The sequence below is a fragment of the Hemicordylus capensis genome, chromosome 1, assembly GCF_027244095.1.
Source record: "Hemicordylus capensis ecotype Gifberg chromosome 1, rHemCap1.1.pri, whole genome shotgun sequence".
In the NCBI taxonomy this organism is placed as follows: Eukaryota; Metazoa; Chordata; class Lepidosauria; order Squamata; family Cordylidae; genus Hemicordylus; species Hemicordylus capensis.
In genome coordinates, this window is record NC_069657.1 from 263,565,126 (window position 1) to 263,581,911 (window position 16,786).

Sequence of the window (16,786 nt, forward strand, 5' to 3'; positions counted from 1 at the left end):
ACATGGTAAGTAATGGAATTTTTTTAAACTGTATTTTTAAAAACCTAAAACAATTAATAATTATTTTTAAATGGTCTAGCTACTTGAATAAATGAGAATTCATAGGCTGGAAAGCAGTTTGGTAGGGGAAGGGATATTGTGAAGAGTTATACATGCATCAGACAGCTCTTCTACCGCTAATTGGGAGCAGTGTGCTGTTTTGCCTAGTTTACAATGTGTAGAGCTGTGTAGTACTTTGGATACACGTGCCTGGATTAAGCCAAAATTACTTTTTACGAGAACTGGCTATCAGGCAAAGTATTCTGCCTGAGGCTGCACATTGCAATTGTTGGCTACCTCATTACACTGGCAAATACATCAACAATGACATACACTAACCCATCCTGTACACTGCTACCTGCAGGCATATGATTTATTTATTTATTTGAGATATTTAATATACTGCCCACTCCGAAGACTCTGGGTGGTGTACAACAGGCAAACAGGCAACATTAAAAATTAAATCACATTAATAATTAAAAATTATTAAAGAACTAAAGTAACTACCAGAAAACAGAAAAATGAACTACTAGGCAAAGGCCTGGCGAAAAAGAAGTCTTCAATAGCGATTTGAAGATCGGTAAGGAAGGTGCTAGCCGGATCTGTAGGGGAAGAGAATTCCAAAGGAGTGGGGCAGCAACTGAAAAGGCCCTTTCACAGGTCCTAGAGCTCCAAACATCTCGGAAATTAGGGACCGACAGAAGGGCCGTCTGTGCTGATCTAACCGGACGGGATGTAACTGGATGGGAAAGGTGAGTCTGTAGGTAGACAGGCGCCAGGTCCCACAAAGCTTTGAAGGTCAGAACCAGGACCTTAAATTGAGCTTGGAAGCAAATAGGCAACCAGTGCAATGACTGTAGGAGAGGTGTTACCCTGTCATATTTTCTGGCACCCATGAGTAGACAAGCTGCTGCATTCTGGACCCGCTGCAGCTTCCCGATCGTCCTCAAAGGTAACCCTAGATAGAGAGCGTTACAGTAGTCTAAACGGGAGGTAACAAGGGCATGGGTCACTGTCATTAATGCCTGCCGATTAAGGTAAGGGTGTAATTGGTGAACCAGATGAAGCTGGGCAAAAGCACTTCTGGCCGCAGCCTCCACCTGCTGCTCAAGCAGGAGGCGCGAGTCCAAAGGACCCCTAAATCACGAACAAGCTCTTTTGAGGGCAGCGCCACCCCATCTAAAATAAGGTTCACATCCAGCTGTTGGCTGTTACAAGGGCTGAATAAAAGTAATTCAGATCACACCAATGGACAATTAAAGCAAATTTGTGCCGTTGAGTCGGTGTCGACTCCTGGTGACCACAGAACCCTGTGGTTTTCTTGGGTAGAAGCATACAGGAGGAGTTTACCATTGCTGTCTCCCGCACATTATGAGATGATGCCTTTCAGCATCTTCCTATATCACTGCTGCCCGATATAGGTATTTCCCATAGTCTGGGAAACATACTAATTAAGACACAAACATTCAAGGCATTGGAAAAGATTTATTTTGAAAGTACAGAGGCACTGACTGCTGACAATCCTGCAAATCCAAGATGTCATTCACTGTTCAATTCTCCTAAACTTTCAGAAACACACATTTATTTTTATCCAGTTGAATGTACCTGATTACCTTCTACAGTATGCCATGCTCCACTTTGTCTTGATAAACGGGGGGAAATCCTCTCTTCATAACTCTACACTAAAAGCTTTCCTTCTCTGTTTTTTATACTGCAAGACACAGTTCTGCAGCATCCTGAGATTGCATGAAGTATCAAAGATCTTTTTTGTGTACTCGATTTGTAGAAGCTTAAATATATAAAACATAATTTTAAAAAATTATATACAGAGACAACCACCTCCACTCCACTGGCCTTTGTTGCTACAATAAATTCAGTTTTGGGAGGATAGCAGCATAATCCAATGTGCATAAACTCATTTTCAGTTTGTTTAACCCCTTTACAGCTCAATACTTTACTTACCACATGCAAAAAATGTCACATGCCTGAACACACTGTCCTTGGAAATATTTTATGGCATTTCAGACAGGAAATGCAAGAAATGCATCACAACTCTTATTCAAAGCATCAGCATATTTGCATAGGCCAGCAGTCAGCTCATATTCTTTGTCATTCACTTCCAGAAAAATCCTAGGTTTAACACAACCCTTAGCATGAGTTTGTATTGCATATCCATCAAATCATAGAGCTTGAGACTGACTGCAAACTGGTCCACCGCAAACTGGGCTGGTTCAAGCAGTTCAATCGCAAACCGCTTAGCTGACCCCACCAACCCAGCAGGTGGATTTGATTGAACTGGTTCGGGGACCCATGGTTCGGTTGGAATTCGGTCAGAATTCAGTGAGATTCAAGACAAGGACATCCTGATTCACAGCTCAGTCTCTTATGCACAGTGTTACAACCATGTTTTCCTTATTTCAGTATGTTTAATAATCACATCTTATTTATAGAGAATTCTCAGCTTGTCCTATCACAAAGGCTCAGGGTTCCTTGCTTCCATCACCAGTTTGATCCACAACATTTGCACCAACATATTAGTGCAGCATGGTAGCAATGTCATGTTTTATGATATGCCGGCAAAGCTAAGGATGCCTTTTCCTATGTACTTACATGCTGGCACAGCATGTTTGAGGACTGGGCTGCTGAAGAGTGTTCTAATAGTACAGCATATCAATCACATCATCAGGAAAACGTATCACAATTCTATGTTAAGTTTACAAAGAACCATAACATTCAAAGTGCTATAATGTCAAGCTTTCCTGCCTGCTCTGTTACATCACTATGCTATCCCAATTGACCAGATCTGGTCCTAAATACACTGGCTGACATCCAGACCAAGATACTTATGAGAAGCCCCACTGAAGTTAATGAGCTGTTATTAATATTTTGTCCATCATTTTCAATGGGACTACTCATGAGTAACTTAGTATGGATGTCAGCTACTGGCATTCACCTGGGCTTTGCTTGTACCAAGTATTCCATAGATAGCCTTAATATCCATTTCAATTCAGATGTATTGGTATAGTGCAACAACCCCAAATCCAGCAAAAATGCAAGCTTCTGAAAAGCAATGAACAAAAACACATGATATAAGGTGACAAACCTCCGCATGTGTTTAAGTACAGTAAGATAAAAAATATTATATTTTATTTGTAAGAAATTGAAAAATTACATTGAAAATTCTGCATATTTACATGATCCATACTTCATTTTAACTTCAGATTAGCTCCACTATGAAGACATGGTTTCATTGAGGCAAAGCTATCAAAAGGAGAGTTCTTTATCCATCATTCAAATGGAATGCAGGCAACGCCATTCCAACATGAACCGAGTAGGATGTGAGCGGTTGCTCCACAAGACTTCATTTGCTGTTGATCACCTGAATTGCTTTTCGGCCATAGCGATAGTAACTGTATGCAGATGCTGCTGTTGTGAAAGCTGTGATGCACCTTCAGGGAGAAAATGATTCTTTCAGTTTCTAAGCAAGCAGTGTGGGAAAGGGCTAACTTTCCTTAGCAGAAAGGAAAGAGTCCCATTTGTCAGGATTAAAATACATTTCTGCTATTGCAACTACAGTTGATACACAAGGCTGGTCTGCCTGGCAATTCAAACTAACACCACAATATAAATACATGAGACTACCTTGTACACAAACAGACCACAGGTCCCTTTAGCCCAGTACTATCTATTCCAGGCCTGCTCAACTTCGGCCCTCCTACAGATGTTGGCCTACAACTCCCATAACCCTTGGCTATTGGCAACTGTGGCTGGGGATTATGGGAGGTGTAGTCCAAAAACATCTGGGGGGCCTAAGTTGAGCAGGCCTGATCTATTCCAACTGATTCTAACTCTGGCAGAGGTCTTTCCCAGCCTGTTACCCAAGATTCTTTTTAATTGGAGTCCTTGGAGATGGAACCCGACACCTTTTGCATTTGAAGCATAGGTTTTATGACCCTTCTCCTGATAATACTTGGCATTTTTAGCCCTTGAGAGGTTCATATGCACCGACTTCTTGCAATCCTTACAACCACCATGTAAGGTAGGTCAGTATTAGCCATACAGAGGAGACAGGAAGCTGAAAGAAAGTGTTTACCTAAGACCATTCAGTAAGCACATGGCAAAAACAATTCAAATTAGGGACTTACTAAATCTGCTTCTTCGCCACAACACTACACCAACTCAACACACATGGAATAATCCTATTAATGTTAATGCTATTAAGGCTGAAATCCTGTGCACACTTACCCAGGAATAGAACCATTGACCGTAATGAGACTCACTTTCAAGTAAAGATGCACAAAGCTGGGCTGCAAACTAAATCCAATTATTTTGGCTGAACTGGGTTATAGAACAAATAATAAGCTAGTGGCCAGTCCTGTTGAGCTATTTTGTAGCCACATACCTATTTAATCTCAAAATTGCTCGGGCTGCTATTGTATGCAATCATACCCTTTCCTAATCAACTGTTTTCTTACAAATTAACATCACAAAAACTGGAAAGTTTACATACCATAAGGTCTGAAGATATACGCTGTCCACATAATTGAAAACTGGAGCTGCTAAAGAAGCTGCCACTAAGATTAGCTGCACTACTGTGTTCACCTGGAAAAAGATTACATTTTAGGTCACACAACATTGACACTACTATTCCCAGTTAAAATCAATAGAAACCAGAAGTGCTTAGCTTTGGCTGAGTAGTGCTCCAATAGTCTAAGTAGTATTTATTTATTTTCAGATTTGTATACTGCCTTTCATCTAAAAAATCCCAAGGCAGTTTAACACAAGGCAGTTGTGTTATCTTTAAACACAATACATACAGGTGAAACTTGAACAATTAGAATATCGTGCAAAAGTTCATTAATTTCAGTAATGCAAATTAAAAGGTGAAACTGATATATGAGATAGATGCATTACATGCAAAGCGAGATAAGTCAAGTCTTAATTTGTTATAATTGTGATGATCATGGCGTACAGCTCATGAGAACCCCAAATCCACTATCCCAGAAAATTAGAATATTACATGAAACCAATAAAACAAGGATTGTAAATAGAACAATATCGGACCTCTGAAAAGTATAAGCATGCATATGTATTCAATACTTGGTTTGGGCCCCTTTTGCAGCAATTACTGCCTCAATGCGGCGTGGCATGGATGCTATCAGCCTGTGGCACTGCTGAGGTGTTATGGAAGACCAGGATGCTTCAATAGCGGCCTTCAGCTCTTCTGCATTGTTTGGTCTCATGTCTCTCATCCTTCTCTTGGCAATGCCCCATAGATTCTCTATGGGGTTCAGGTCAGGCGAGTTTGCTGGCCAATCAAGCACAGTAATCCCATGGTCATTGAACCAGGTTTTGGTACTTTTGGCAGTGTGGGCAGGTGCCAAGTCCTGCTGGAAAATGAAGTCAGCATCCCCATACAGCTCGTCTGCGGAAGGAAGCATGAAGTGCTCCAAAATCTCCTGACAGACAGCTGGGTTGACCCTGGACTTAATGAAGCACAGTGGACCAACACCAGCAGATGACATGGCTCCCCAAATCAACACAGACTGTGGAAACTTCACACTGGACTTCAAGCATCTTGCATTGTGTGCCTCTCCATTCTTCCTCCAGACTCTGGGTCCTTGGTTTCCAAATGAGATGCAAAAGTTGCTCTCATCAGAAAAGAGGACTTTGGACCACTGAGCAACAGACCAGTTCTTCTTTTCTTGAGCCCAGGTAAGACGCTCCCGACGTTGTTTGTTGTTCAGGAGCGGCTTGACAAGAGGAATATGACATTTGAAGCCCATGTCCAGGATCCGTCTGTGTGTGGTGGCTCTTGATGCACTAACTCCAGCCTCAGTCTACTCCTTGTGAAAGTCCCCAACACTTTTGAATGGCCTTTTCCTGACAATCCTCTCCAGGCTGCGGTCATCCCTGCTGCTTGTGCACCTTTTTCTTCCACACTTTCCCCTTCCACATAACTTTCTATTAATGTGCTTTGATATAGCACTTTGGGAACATCCAACTTCTTTTGCAATTACCTTTTGAGGCTTTCCCTCCTTATGGAGGGTGTCAATGATGGTTTTCTGCACAACTGTCAAGTCAGCAGTCTTTCCCATGATTGTGATTCCTAATGAACCAGACTGAGAGACCATTTAAAGGCTCAGGAACCCTTTGGAGGTGTTATGGATTGATTAGCTGATTGGAGTGAGACACCTGGAGCCTAGACTGTTGAACCTTTTCACAATATTCTAATTTTCTGGGATTGTGGATTTGGGGTTCTCATGAGCTATATGCCATGATCATCACAGTTATAACAAATTAAGGCTTGACTTATCTTGCTTTGCATGTAATGCGTCTATCTCATATATCAGTTTCACCTTTTAATTTGCATTACTGAAGTTAATGAACTTTTGCACGATATTCTAATTTTTCCAGTTTCAACTGTATAATTACACACTTAGAACAATACAAATATTAAATTTCAATATTACAAATAGTACAACTATGTTAAGAACATATACACAGTAAAACACAATATCCTGAACACCAGCATCAGTGGTCCCTCTAATTGTTTTCATCTCTGTGTGGAATGAGTTTTGTTCTGGGCAGCAATATCAAGGCAGAGTGTGTGCACGTGCATTCAGAGTGAGGCCTTCCTAATTCAATCTGGGCAGGATCTAAAATTAACTGAGCAGACATAAAAAAAACTCATGTGTGCACACATGCGCATGTCTTAGAGGGAACACTGCAATATCCAGAGGACCAGCAGTAATGCAAATGTGTAAATTAAAGCCTCCACAATCTGAACATTTAAGAACTAATTATTGTGCTTTTTGTTTCATGTCACAAAGACAGGATTTTAAAACCTGGCTTAAATAATGTTCTCAGCAAGTTTCACACAGGAATGAAAAGTTTTTCAGCACTGAGAAGTTGAGACATGGCAAAAAATCCTGAAGCAACCTCAATTCCCCACCTGCTCTTTTCCTTATATGAGAAATTCGGAGCTGGAGAGGAAGACAACCCATACTACCAGATAAAAGCCCAGACATCATTCCCTTTCTCATCTAACCCAGTAGGAAACAGGACAGACACAGGGGAAGCAGGATGGCAGCCATAAAATTGGCCTATGGACTGTTGGTGTCAAGCGTCCCCAGCAGGACAACAGCACTGATGTTGGACTCTGGCTCTGCTGGCTAAAGACACCATTCAAATTTTTATTTGCTCCATGCACACCAAGTACAGTAGCACGTGAGCCAAGATATAGTTCACACATCTCCCACTTGTCATCTGCTTAACCTTCATACCAGAAACTCTTCCCAAAGCTGCAGGCTGATGCATCCTGAGTACCAAATTATGGATAATTACTCTCACCTTGCTGATGAATGTTGGCTTTAACTGAGCAGTGGCATAACATGGATTGAAATATCGACTTAGTGTTCTCTGTGAAAGACAAACAGTTTGGCTTGTTTAGTACACTAAAAAGCCATTTAGAAAGAAATTTTTAATCTTCATCTATATATTATCAGTGCAATATGTAAGTTAAGGGCAAGTTCAAAAATAAGATAGCAACTGCATTAAACCTGAGTCTAGCATATAACCTGCTGTACTAAAAATCTATTTTCAATTTTTTTTTTTACTATATAACTATTACAGGTGGCCCTCATTATTTGTGGGGGTTTTGTTCTCGCCTATAGGCATGAATACGGAAACTGCAAATAAAAAAAACCTTGCCCCTATGGGAATACAGGCATTGGGGATTAGCACACAAAAAAGTGCTAAAAAGCAGCGGGAGGGTGGGGAGGCAGAAATAAGAAAAATAAAGTACTGTACCTTGCTCTCAAGGTCTCCAGCAATGCCGCCCCCCGCCCAACCCCTCTGATTTTTTTGAGAAAAATATCAGGAATTTTTTAAGGGCCACAAAATGGCAGCTGGAAATGACATCGGAAGTCCAGAGACAACCACCCAGAGACTAAAGTTTGGGCGGTATAGAAGTTTAATAAATAAAATAAAATAAAGTCATTTTGTTGAAACTGCAGATGAGGTCCACCTCTATAAATCTTTTCAAATACTGAACCTCCCTCCCTGTTTCCTGTCTTCCCTTAACCCTTTGGTTCAGTTACAAGCTCTTGTGGCACACTGTCCACTGTCAGAACTCTAATACAGTAGGACCTCGATATTTGTGGGGTTCCGTTCCATGGTTGTACTGCGAATATGAAAACTCCCAATCACTGGGAAAATAACGAATAAATGCTGATTTTCAGCAAAAGAAATTCGGGAACTCCTTACTATGATTTGCTGCTCCCTGCACGTCACGCTGTGCCCCCCAGAATGCCCGAATATTGGCCCCAAATCACCATTTTGGAAGGTGTTGTTTTTTTAAAAAAAAAAAGGCGGCTGGAAATGACCTCCATAATAATTTTCAGTGACCTCCGACCTGCAGATATGCGAAGTTGACGTGGGCTTTTTCATGTATGCCGAGGTTGAGTGTCTTTTCCTCGACCATGCATACGCGAACCCACGGATATCACATCCATGTATAATGAGGTCTGCCTGTATGTGCATCTGTATAGAGATATCTCTTGAACTCTGTGTCTAATATCTTAAGCTCAGGAATTGCCAGAACCTAAGGGGTGTACTCATGGGTCAAACGGGCCGTAAGCCAGAATTTGGCTTTTTTAAAGCCAAATCTGGCCACCTAGGCTCGGGATAATTTCCAAGCAAAGGTTTTCCTCTTATATTTCCCCACCTATTTTCTGGCTTTTACTGTCACCACTGCACATTAAAAAAGTTCTTATAAAAAAAATTAATATGAACACCACATACTTACTGGTGGAGGAAGAGTTTTGTATCGTACATGGAAAACAGCAGCAATCAATGCAATGTCTCTTAAAATGATAATAGAAGTAAGAGGAACTGGAAAAGAATTGAAATTAGATTTTAGTATATTTATTTACATACATGTAAAAAAGCAATTAAAACCTATTATATATCCACATTACAGCATCCAGACTCACCGTCACAAAGAAAATACAAACAAATGCAAAAAGCATTTAGTTTTTTTCATCTAAATTAGTGGTATTCAGTTTATCACATACTATCACAAGCTCAACACACAGTATATTGGGGGGGATGTGCAGAGGACAAGAATCCATTGCTTCATACAAAGTGGCTGCAATAAAAGCACAGTTGTAAAGACCTTCCTAAGGCCACATTCTACAAATAAAGCATACTAAATTTGCAAATACGAAGGATCAACAATCCATTAGCGAATTTGGGCCATTTCACTGGCTGCATATATGCAGCCGTATGAATAAATCTCTATGTTTGGCTTCCTGCAGGTGTCCATGAGGCATCATACATACTGTATTTACCTGAATCCAAGACTTCTTCAAGTTCCTTGATGTTAGATATCAGGGGGTCATCTTAAATTCAGAGTCCTCTTTCATTCAATTAAATACAGTACAGTATAACCTGTATTTTTAAAGGGGGCCGTCTTAAATTCAGAGTAGTCTTCTATTCAGGTAAATATGGTAATCTCTTTCCCATTAAGCAGCATGGAGGTCTCCAGACCAATTTTCATATTCAGAGTCTTTAGGAAGGAATTCAAATATACGAACACCATGAATGGAGAAGTGAACCTTGTGATCCCTTCTGATCAATCATCACTTAAAAGTTCACTGGCCAACATTCAGACTAACATTTCGTGCAGCTGAAAGGCGATTTCCACCGATTCCCTCCTTTCTTCTGCAGCTTTCGGTGGCTTATGAAAATACATTTCTGAGGGTTACAAGACCCCCAAAGACATATTTTGGGGAGGCACAGAGGGTTGCGGACGAAAGGGGCGGGAACAGGTGAAACCCCCTCCTAATGCAAGATCTTAGTCTGGGTGTCAAACACCATTAATATTTTAAGATCATTATCCATAGGTCTAGCTGTTTCACCTTAAATAAGAAAGTGAATTCAATAAAATAAATTTCATGAAAAATATGAATAAACTACGTTTCCTTGTCAATGTGACACTTACTAGATTGCTAAACTGATGGTTATTAGTGTAATCCACTATTTCAACTTGTCCATATAAAGAAACCAAGTAGAAAAACTATGACCGACATCTTAAGGTTGTACTCATGCTATGTGAGATGCACCTATGACATAGACGGCTTCTACTAACTCAGCTATGGCGATTGTGGGTGGGTGTGGGTGTGCGTGAATGTTTACATTCTCCCCTTCCCCCAGAAGAACCCTGCACTCTCACTATCTGTCTTCACCACCACCCTTCAAGGATACCTTAAATTCTACTACCCTCATCCTGTCTGACAGAATAAAGTGTCTCTTTTTCTCAGTTAGGACATCTGTTACAACCACTTAGTTTAGCTATTGTTACTTTTCCCCCTGGACTTCTGGTTTGATTGCAACTATTTCTACACATCTTACCTTGAAGCTTTTTTTACCAAACTAATGCCAAGTGAGATTTAGTCAATACACTACAGAATACACCACAGAATAGTGTATTGACTAAATACACCAACAGTCTCCATTCTAAGTTATGCTTTCAGTATTTTGTCTGCCTAGATCAGGGCTGCAGAACTTCAGCCCTCAACTGGACTACAATTCCCATCATACCTGACTATTGACCACAATGGCTAAGGTTTATGGGAACTGTAGTTCAAAGACAGACGGAGGGCCAAAGTTGTGCAGCCCTGGTCTAGATAACAAACCTACTATATTATGTATTATTTTTCCACGCAGCCAATTTTGAAAGTTTTGTTGGATCTTTAAATGGTCAAGTTTCAGGTAACCAAGACTGCCAATTTTGCAGAGATACAAGATCCTTTTTAAAATCGGTACTTCCAGTTATGCCAACTGTGTTTATTCCAAGTGGCACAATTGCACATAATGAGTGCAGAGATTGCTCCAGTAGGATATCAGCACGATGTAGTAAATTCAAGATGTTGATATTGACTGCAGTACTTTAAGGTGCCTGGTAGATGTACATGGTACACACTGCAGGAAACACATTGGCTCAGTGACAAACCTCCACACCATAGTTTGGAGACTCAGAAAAAGAGTACAAGTTTGTGGCTTTCTCATGCATGGCCTCCCTCCGTTTCCTTTTTAGGGTAACCAAAGCTTGCCGATTCAGACATTGCAGCAAGTTTTACTCTATGTTAAAACAGGAACAAGGACAGGGAAGCCTTAGAGAGGGGAGGGAGCAAGCATGGGAGTTTGTAGCTCTTCATGAGTATTATTTGAACTGAGCCACTGCCTGCTAAAGTGTTAGTTTTTTAACATCAGGCACTAGTAGTCAACTTCTTAAACTTAATAGCTGACAACATCCCTAACAATGTGGAGGCCATGTTTAACACTTGGGAGTGGGCACAGATTTTAGTCAATCCTCCCTTCCCTCAGAAGCTCTCCCGGAGACCCAAAAGTAGGTGACTGAGGGTTGTGTGCGCAGCAGAACTCCGGATTACTAAATGCTGCAGAGCTTAATGCACAAGCATTAATGAGGGTATCAGTCACAGTTATCAACTGTAATTTTACTGAAAGCCAAATGATATAATTTAATATTTCAAGTTGTTCATGCTGATTTTGCATTTTAATGTAACATCATTTGAACAAATAATGTTCTTAGACGTATTTTCACACTGAGACGTTTTCGGGTAGCACAGGCTATACACAAGGGAAGTGGCAATTGGCGAAGTTCTCCCCCACATCCCATGTGAACGTCAGTGCTACAGTAGTCAGGAAGCCTTCTGCAGCAAAGGTGTTCCTTCTCAGAGCGCACATAAAGCCTTAGTCAGGATGTCTGCCTATATTATTAGAAAATGTATTTCAAACATTTAACAATTAGCAGCTCTCCCAACCATTCAGCAACAACAGTAATGTGAAAGGTCGCTACTTTGCTTACCTGGAATAAGATTTGCACAAGTTAGGCTAATGTACAGGACACTGATAAGAATTTTATCAGCCAGAGGGTCCAGGGCACTCCCCAAAGCAGATTTTTGGTTGACCCAGTTTCGTGCAATGAAGCCATCCAACTGAAAACAGAAATTAAGCAGACAGCTAGTGGGGGAAAGAAAACCTGTGTATGCTACTAAGCTAAACACCATGGCCAGGATACAGAGGTGCACCTAGGTAATTTTAGAGCCTGGACCTAAAGGCCTTTGGAGCCGCCGCCCCCACAACAAAAAATTAAGCATCAAAATGCTCGGTCAGGCAACCACACCACTCAGGACAGACTAAAAAGGATTTGAGGGCCTCCAGGGTCTGTGGAGGACCTGGACTTCAGCCCAGAGGTAAGAGCGCCTCTACCTCTATTTATTTTAGCGCTTCTATTTATTTTGATAAATAAAAATAAATACCAGGATGCCAAAAGTTTCTTTCAGCAAACCCCATAGGAATTTTCACACACATACCACTACTGCTACATAAACTGTTTTTGAGACTCCCTTCTGTTTCAAAGGGGTTTGCTCTCTAGCAGTGGGATGTGGGTCTGCCATTCAAAAAACAAAGCTCAAAGTCCCTATGGGCACACAGAACTGGTTGCACCACTCTTAGGAACCTGGTCCCTAAGGCAAATTTATTACAAAGTGTTTTACCTCACACACTTTTCATCTCACAGCTAAATTGACAAAGCATGCTAAATTAGAAAATGAACCAGACTCAACATACTTAAATGGTTCCCGACGTATAAATGGGCAATAGTTATTTTAAACAACCAGCTCTACTAAGATAATAGATGCATTATAGAGACACATATATGCTCACAAGGAAATCTCATCGGAGTCAAACTTTAAAAAAAAGACACCCAAGCATCTTCCTCAATTTGCTTTAAAAGGGGGCAGAGCATATGTTATCCCAACTAAAAAGGAATTTTTAAATTGAGCATTATAATAGCCAGTTTCCTTTATTAAATTGTATACCAAAAGACTGAGAAAATATTCTACCTAAAACTATTCTAATAAAATTTATTTTAAAACTGTAAAGCATTTCAGAATTATATAACAAGACTTACCAAATCTGTTATGCCAGCCAGAGCAAACACGCCTAATGCGATATTAAAATCTTCTTCAACAATCAAGTAGCCCAAAACTGGTGCCAGACCAATCCTTGCCATTGAAAGTAAGTTTGGGATTGTCCAAGGATTTTCATACTAAGAAAACAAAAATAGCAGGCACAAGCTTATTCATTTTAAAGTATACATTATCAGAATTCAATCTGCCTTGATATTATGAAAAATAAACCTTAGTTCTTTCAGCTGAGGGTCAAGGAGAGATCGAAATCCACCTGGATCCTTATGGAAAAAATAAACATAATGACTTCTGAATCTTAAATCAAGATTGAAATAAAAACTCCAAAGAGGGCTCCATGTTTTAATATTTGAAGTTTATAATTCATTGCCAAAATAAGTGGCCAATTACTAGACATATGACCCTCAAACTATTTTCAAAGCCCAATTTGTTTTAAAATCCAATCTTGTAAGCATCTGAAGAAGGGAGGGCTTCTTCTATTCATGAGTTACTTCATCATAGGATACAAAAATACCAGAAGTTAAGAAATTTCTAAGTCGGTGACTCTAAGCATACATATATACTTAGAAATAAGCCTCATAGACCTAATTGGGTAATTTATATCTGAGTAAGCATTCAAAGGACTGGATTACAATCCTCTGAATTTGAAATTTCTTCCAAATGTTATTCAAAGTTGTTCTTAACTCATATTCAAGAAGAAGCTTTCCAGCTTAGCTTTTAGGTTGCCCCAGATCACAAGAACTGACAACATTTAGGGCAGGATATAACAAACTATGAAACTAGTTCCATGCGTTCAAAGGAGTTTTAGATTTGTTTTCTCAGATGGCAGTCTCACTACAATGGATAGCATAGGCTTTCATTTAGTTAACAGGAAATAGCCCAGCAATCATGGTGCCTAATGGAAAGTCAAATCTCATGTCAACTCCTTAAATTTATTATGTAATAGGACATCCAATCTACAAGCTCCCTGCCAGGAAGTAATCCAATTGAAGTCTACACTACTCCCAAGTAAATGGTTTTCAGATTGAAACCAAAATAGTCCATGATCCAAGCAATTTACTTTTTGTGAGCCCTTTACCATTGCATAGGGGGAGGGGGGGGAGAAAGAGTGAAATATGCTGATATACAAGAGAGAAAATAGAATATATCATTATTTATTTATTAACAGAAATACATTGAGCGCCACCGTGGTGCAGTGGTTAAGAGTGTTGGACTAGGATCAGGGAGACCTAAGTTCAAATCCCTGTTCAGCTATGAAACTTACTGGATGACTCTGGGCCAGTCACTCTTCTCTTAGCCTAACCTACCCTCACAGGGCTGTTGTGAAGATAAACATAACCATGTATACCAATCTGAGCTCCATGGAAAAAGAACAGGACATACATGTAAAAATAAATATAAGAAAGGCATACTGGGAAAGATGTTGATGAAAGATCAGCATCTTTCTTTCATCTCTTTGTGATTCAGACCCAAATGTGTTAATGACTTCGTTCTCTCTCTATCCGTTCAGTAGTGTCTGACTCTCGGTCACTCTATGGATCAATGCACTCCATGCCGTCCTATCTCATACAGCTTCCTTTAATTCCACCATGTTATAATATCCAGCCACCGAGAACAAAGCCATCCCCATCTCCTTCTCCCGCTGATAATTCCCAGCATAATTGTCTTTTTGAGTGAATCAAGTTAATGACTTCATTAAGCAATCAGAATTTATATATGAAAAAGGTATTACATGCAGCCACCCGTGTGTGTGTTTATGGAAACTGCTGGGCAGAAAGGCTTTGAGGGTGTAAGCTGCAAGTTGGGGCATATTTCAAATCATGTAAACACAATTCATCTACCATTTCATCCAGTTGGCCCAGTTCAAAACTTTACATTGTGGTGGGTGCAGTACTGCATCTGGCTGACCCTTGTAATTAACTATTTACACAAGTAAAGATAGGTAGACATTTACAGCAGCTACCTCTGGAACTATTAACTAAGCCACCTAATGGCGCAGCAGGGAAATGACTTGACTAGAAAGCCAGAGGTTGCCAGTTCAAATCCCCACTGTTATATTTCCCAGACTATGGGAACACCTATATTGGGAAGTAGCGATATACCAAGGTGCTGAAAGGCATCATCTCAAGCTGCATGGGAGGTGGCAATGGTAAACCCTTCTGTGGTCACCAGCAGTCGACACCAACTTAACAGCACACTTTACCTTACCTCTGGGACTAAAAAGTTACAAGATACAATTTTGTAATAACTGAAGTAGTTGCTGCAATCTTCCATGTGTCCTCATACCAGACATCAATTTATACAAAGATAAGCAAAACAAGGACTGACATGCAGCCTAAGCTCCTCATGAATAATCCCAATGAAGTTAATGGGACAAGTTAAGCAAAACTTGTCCCATTAATTTTAATAGGACTACTCATAAGTAATTTAACCTGGATTTCGGCCAAGAAGCCTTTAAAAACATGCAGTGAGCTCTTATTTCTATGTGGCTGGGGTTTTGCAAGGCTGTAGGGTAGTCTGAATCCAGGTCTCTGTGGATTAGTGCTCCCTCTAACAGGGATTCCCAGATGTTGTTAACTACAACTCCCAGAAGCCCCTAGCAAAAGCTATTACAGCTGGGGATTCTGGGAGTTGTAGTCAACAAGATCTGGGAATCCCTGTTAGAGGGAATACTGCTGTGGATTTTCGCTGGATTGCATAGCAAGCACCTGACTTTCCCTGGAGGTGGCGGAATCGATATCCGTCGCTTGCCAGGCTATCTGGCAAACCCACGTAGGAAATTATTTCAAGCACAAGGAGAACTGGTTTCCGGTTACCAATACTGCAGGTGGGGCTATTGACATTCACCTTTGCAGGGAATACTGGAGCGTAACTTAAACTCGCATGCACGTGGCGAAGGAAAGGGGAGAGTTGCCAAGGCTGAAAGAAAAAGCGTGCTTGCAGCTCAGCACGTCGGACTGAAGCGAGGAAAGCCTACTTCTCCGGGAGAGAAGAGATGTCAGCCTGCGTACCACTTGCTCTTGGGAGCAGGGCTCGCGTGACTCGTCCACAGAGGATGCTTTCTATGTCAGAAGCCCAGGTAGAAGGTTCGGCTCGGTTCCTTTCTTCCTACACGGAAAGAATTTTCTTGGATGATGGAATACTCGCGGGAGCCCTCCTCCCGATGGTAAGTGGTGCAGCCCAGACACAGGCGGCGGAGGGACCCCCCCAAGACATCACCCAGAACAAAAAGAAGAGGAGCGCCTGCCGCTGCCCGCCCCTACCAGTTCAGAGTCTCCACGGCGATTCGCTCTTCCAGCGCCGTGCTCCGAGGGCCCTGCCGGTCGCCGAGGCGCGCCCTCATCGCTGCTGCTTGACCGCCGCAGCTGTCCAGCCCCACGAGAGCAGCAGCAGCAGCAGCAAGGGGGAGCCCAGGTCGAGGCGGAGGCGACGGGCAGCAGCTCCGAGCTAGGTGGGCGCACGCGCAGGAGCTGGCGGGGCTCCGTGCATAGCGTCATGGTGGAGGGGGGCGCTGCCGCGCGGCCATCCAAGGAGGCCGCGAACGCTGCTCGAGGGTCGCTGTGGCGCGCGCCATCTCTTAGTCTTCTCGCCGCCGCTGCTACGGTGGCTCTAGCGGGTCGCCCCGGGCTCGCGCTCCTCAGGAGCCCCCACCCACAGGCAGCCCCCTTGACCAACCAAGCTGCCGTCAACATGACTTAGTGCAGAGTGGCTCGGCGTCGGGAAACCTCTTC

The 16,786-nt window shown here is 41.7% G+C and overlaps 1 protein-coding gene across 3 annotated transcripts; it reads right to left on the reverse strand.

Moving 5' to 3' along the window:
• Positions 1 to 1,504: 1,504 nt before the first annotated feature.
• CRLS1 (cardiolipin synthase 1) lies at positions 1,505 to 16,781 on the reverse strand. 3 transcript variants are annotated; one of them, XR_008313449.1, is made up of 8 exons: positions 16,319 to 16,781; positions 13,040 to 13,177; positions 11,933 to 12,062; positions 8,849 to 8,934; positions 7,393 to 7,461; positions 4,550 to 4,641; positions 3,245 to 3,488; positions 1,505 to 1,828 (listed from the first exon to the last, which is right to left on the reverse strand). XR_008313449.1 is itself a non-coding variant. In XM_053284808.1 (7 exons), the coding sequence occupies exons 1-7, from the start codon at positions 16,745 to 16,747 to the stop codon at positions 3,401 to 3,403; spliced, it is 1,032 nt and encodes a 343-aa protein (XP_053140783.1). In that variant the 5' UTR covers positions 16,748 to 16,781; the 3' UTR covers positions 1,505 to 3,400. The 3 variants fall into 3 exon arrangements, 1 of the variants encoding a protein (XP_053140783.1); XR_008313448.1 differs by having other exon boundaries at positions 3,212 to 3,488; XM_053284808.1 differs by having other exon boundaries at positions 1,505 to 3,488.
• Positions 16,782 to 16,786: the final 5 nt, after the last annotated feature.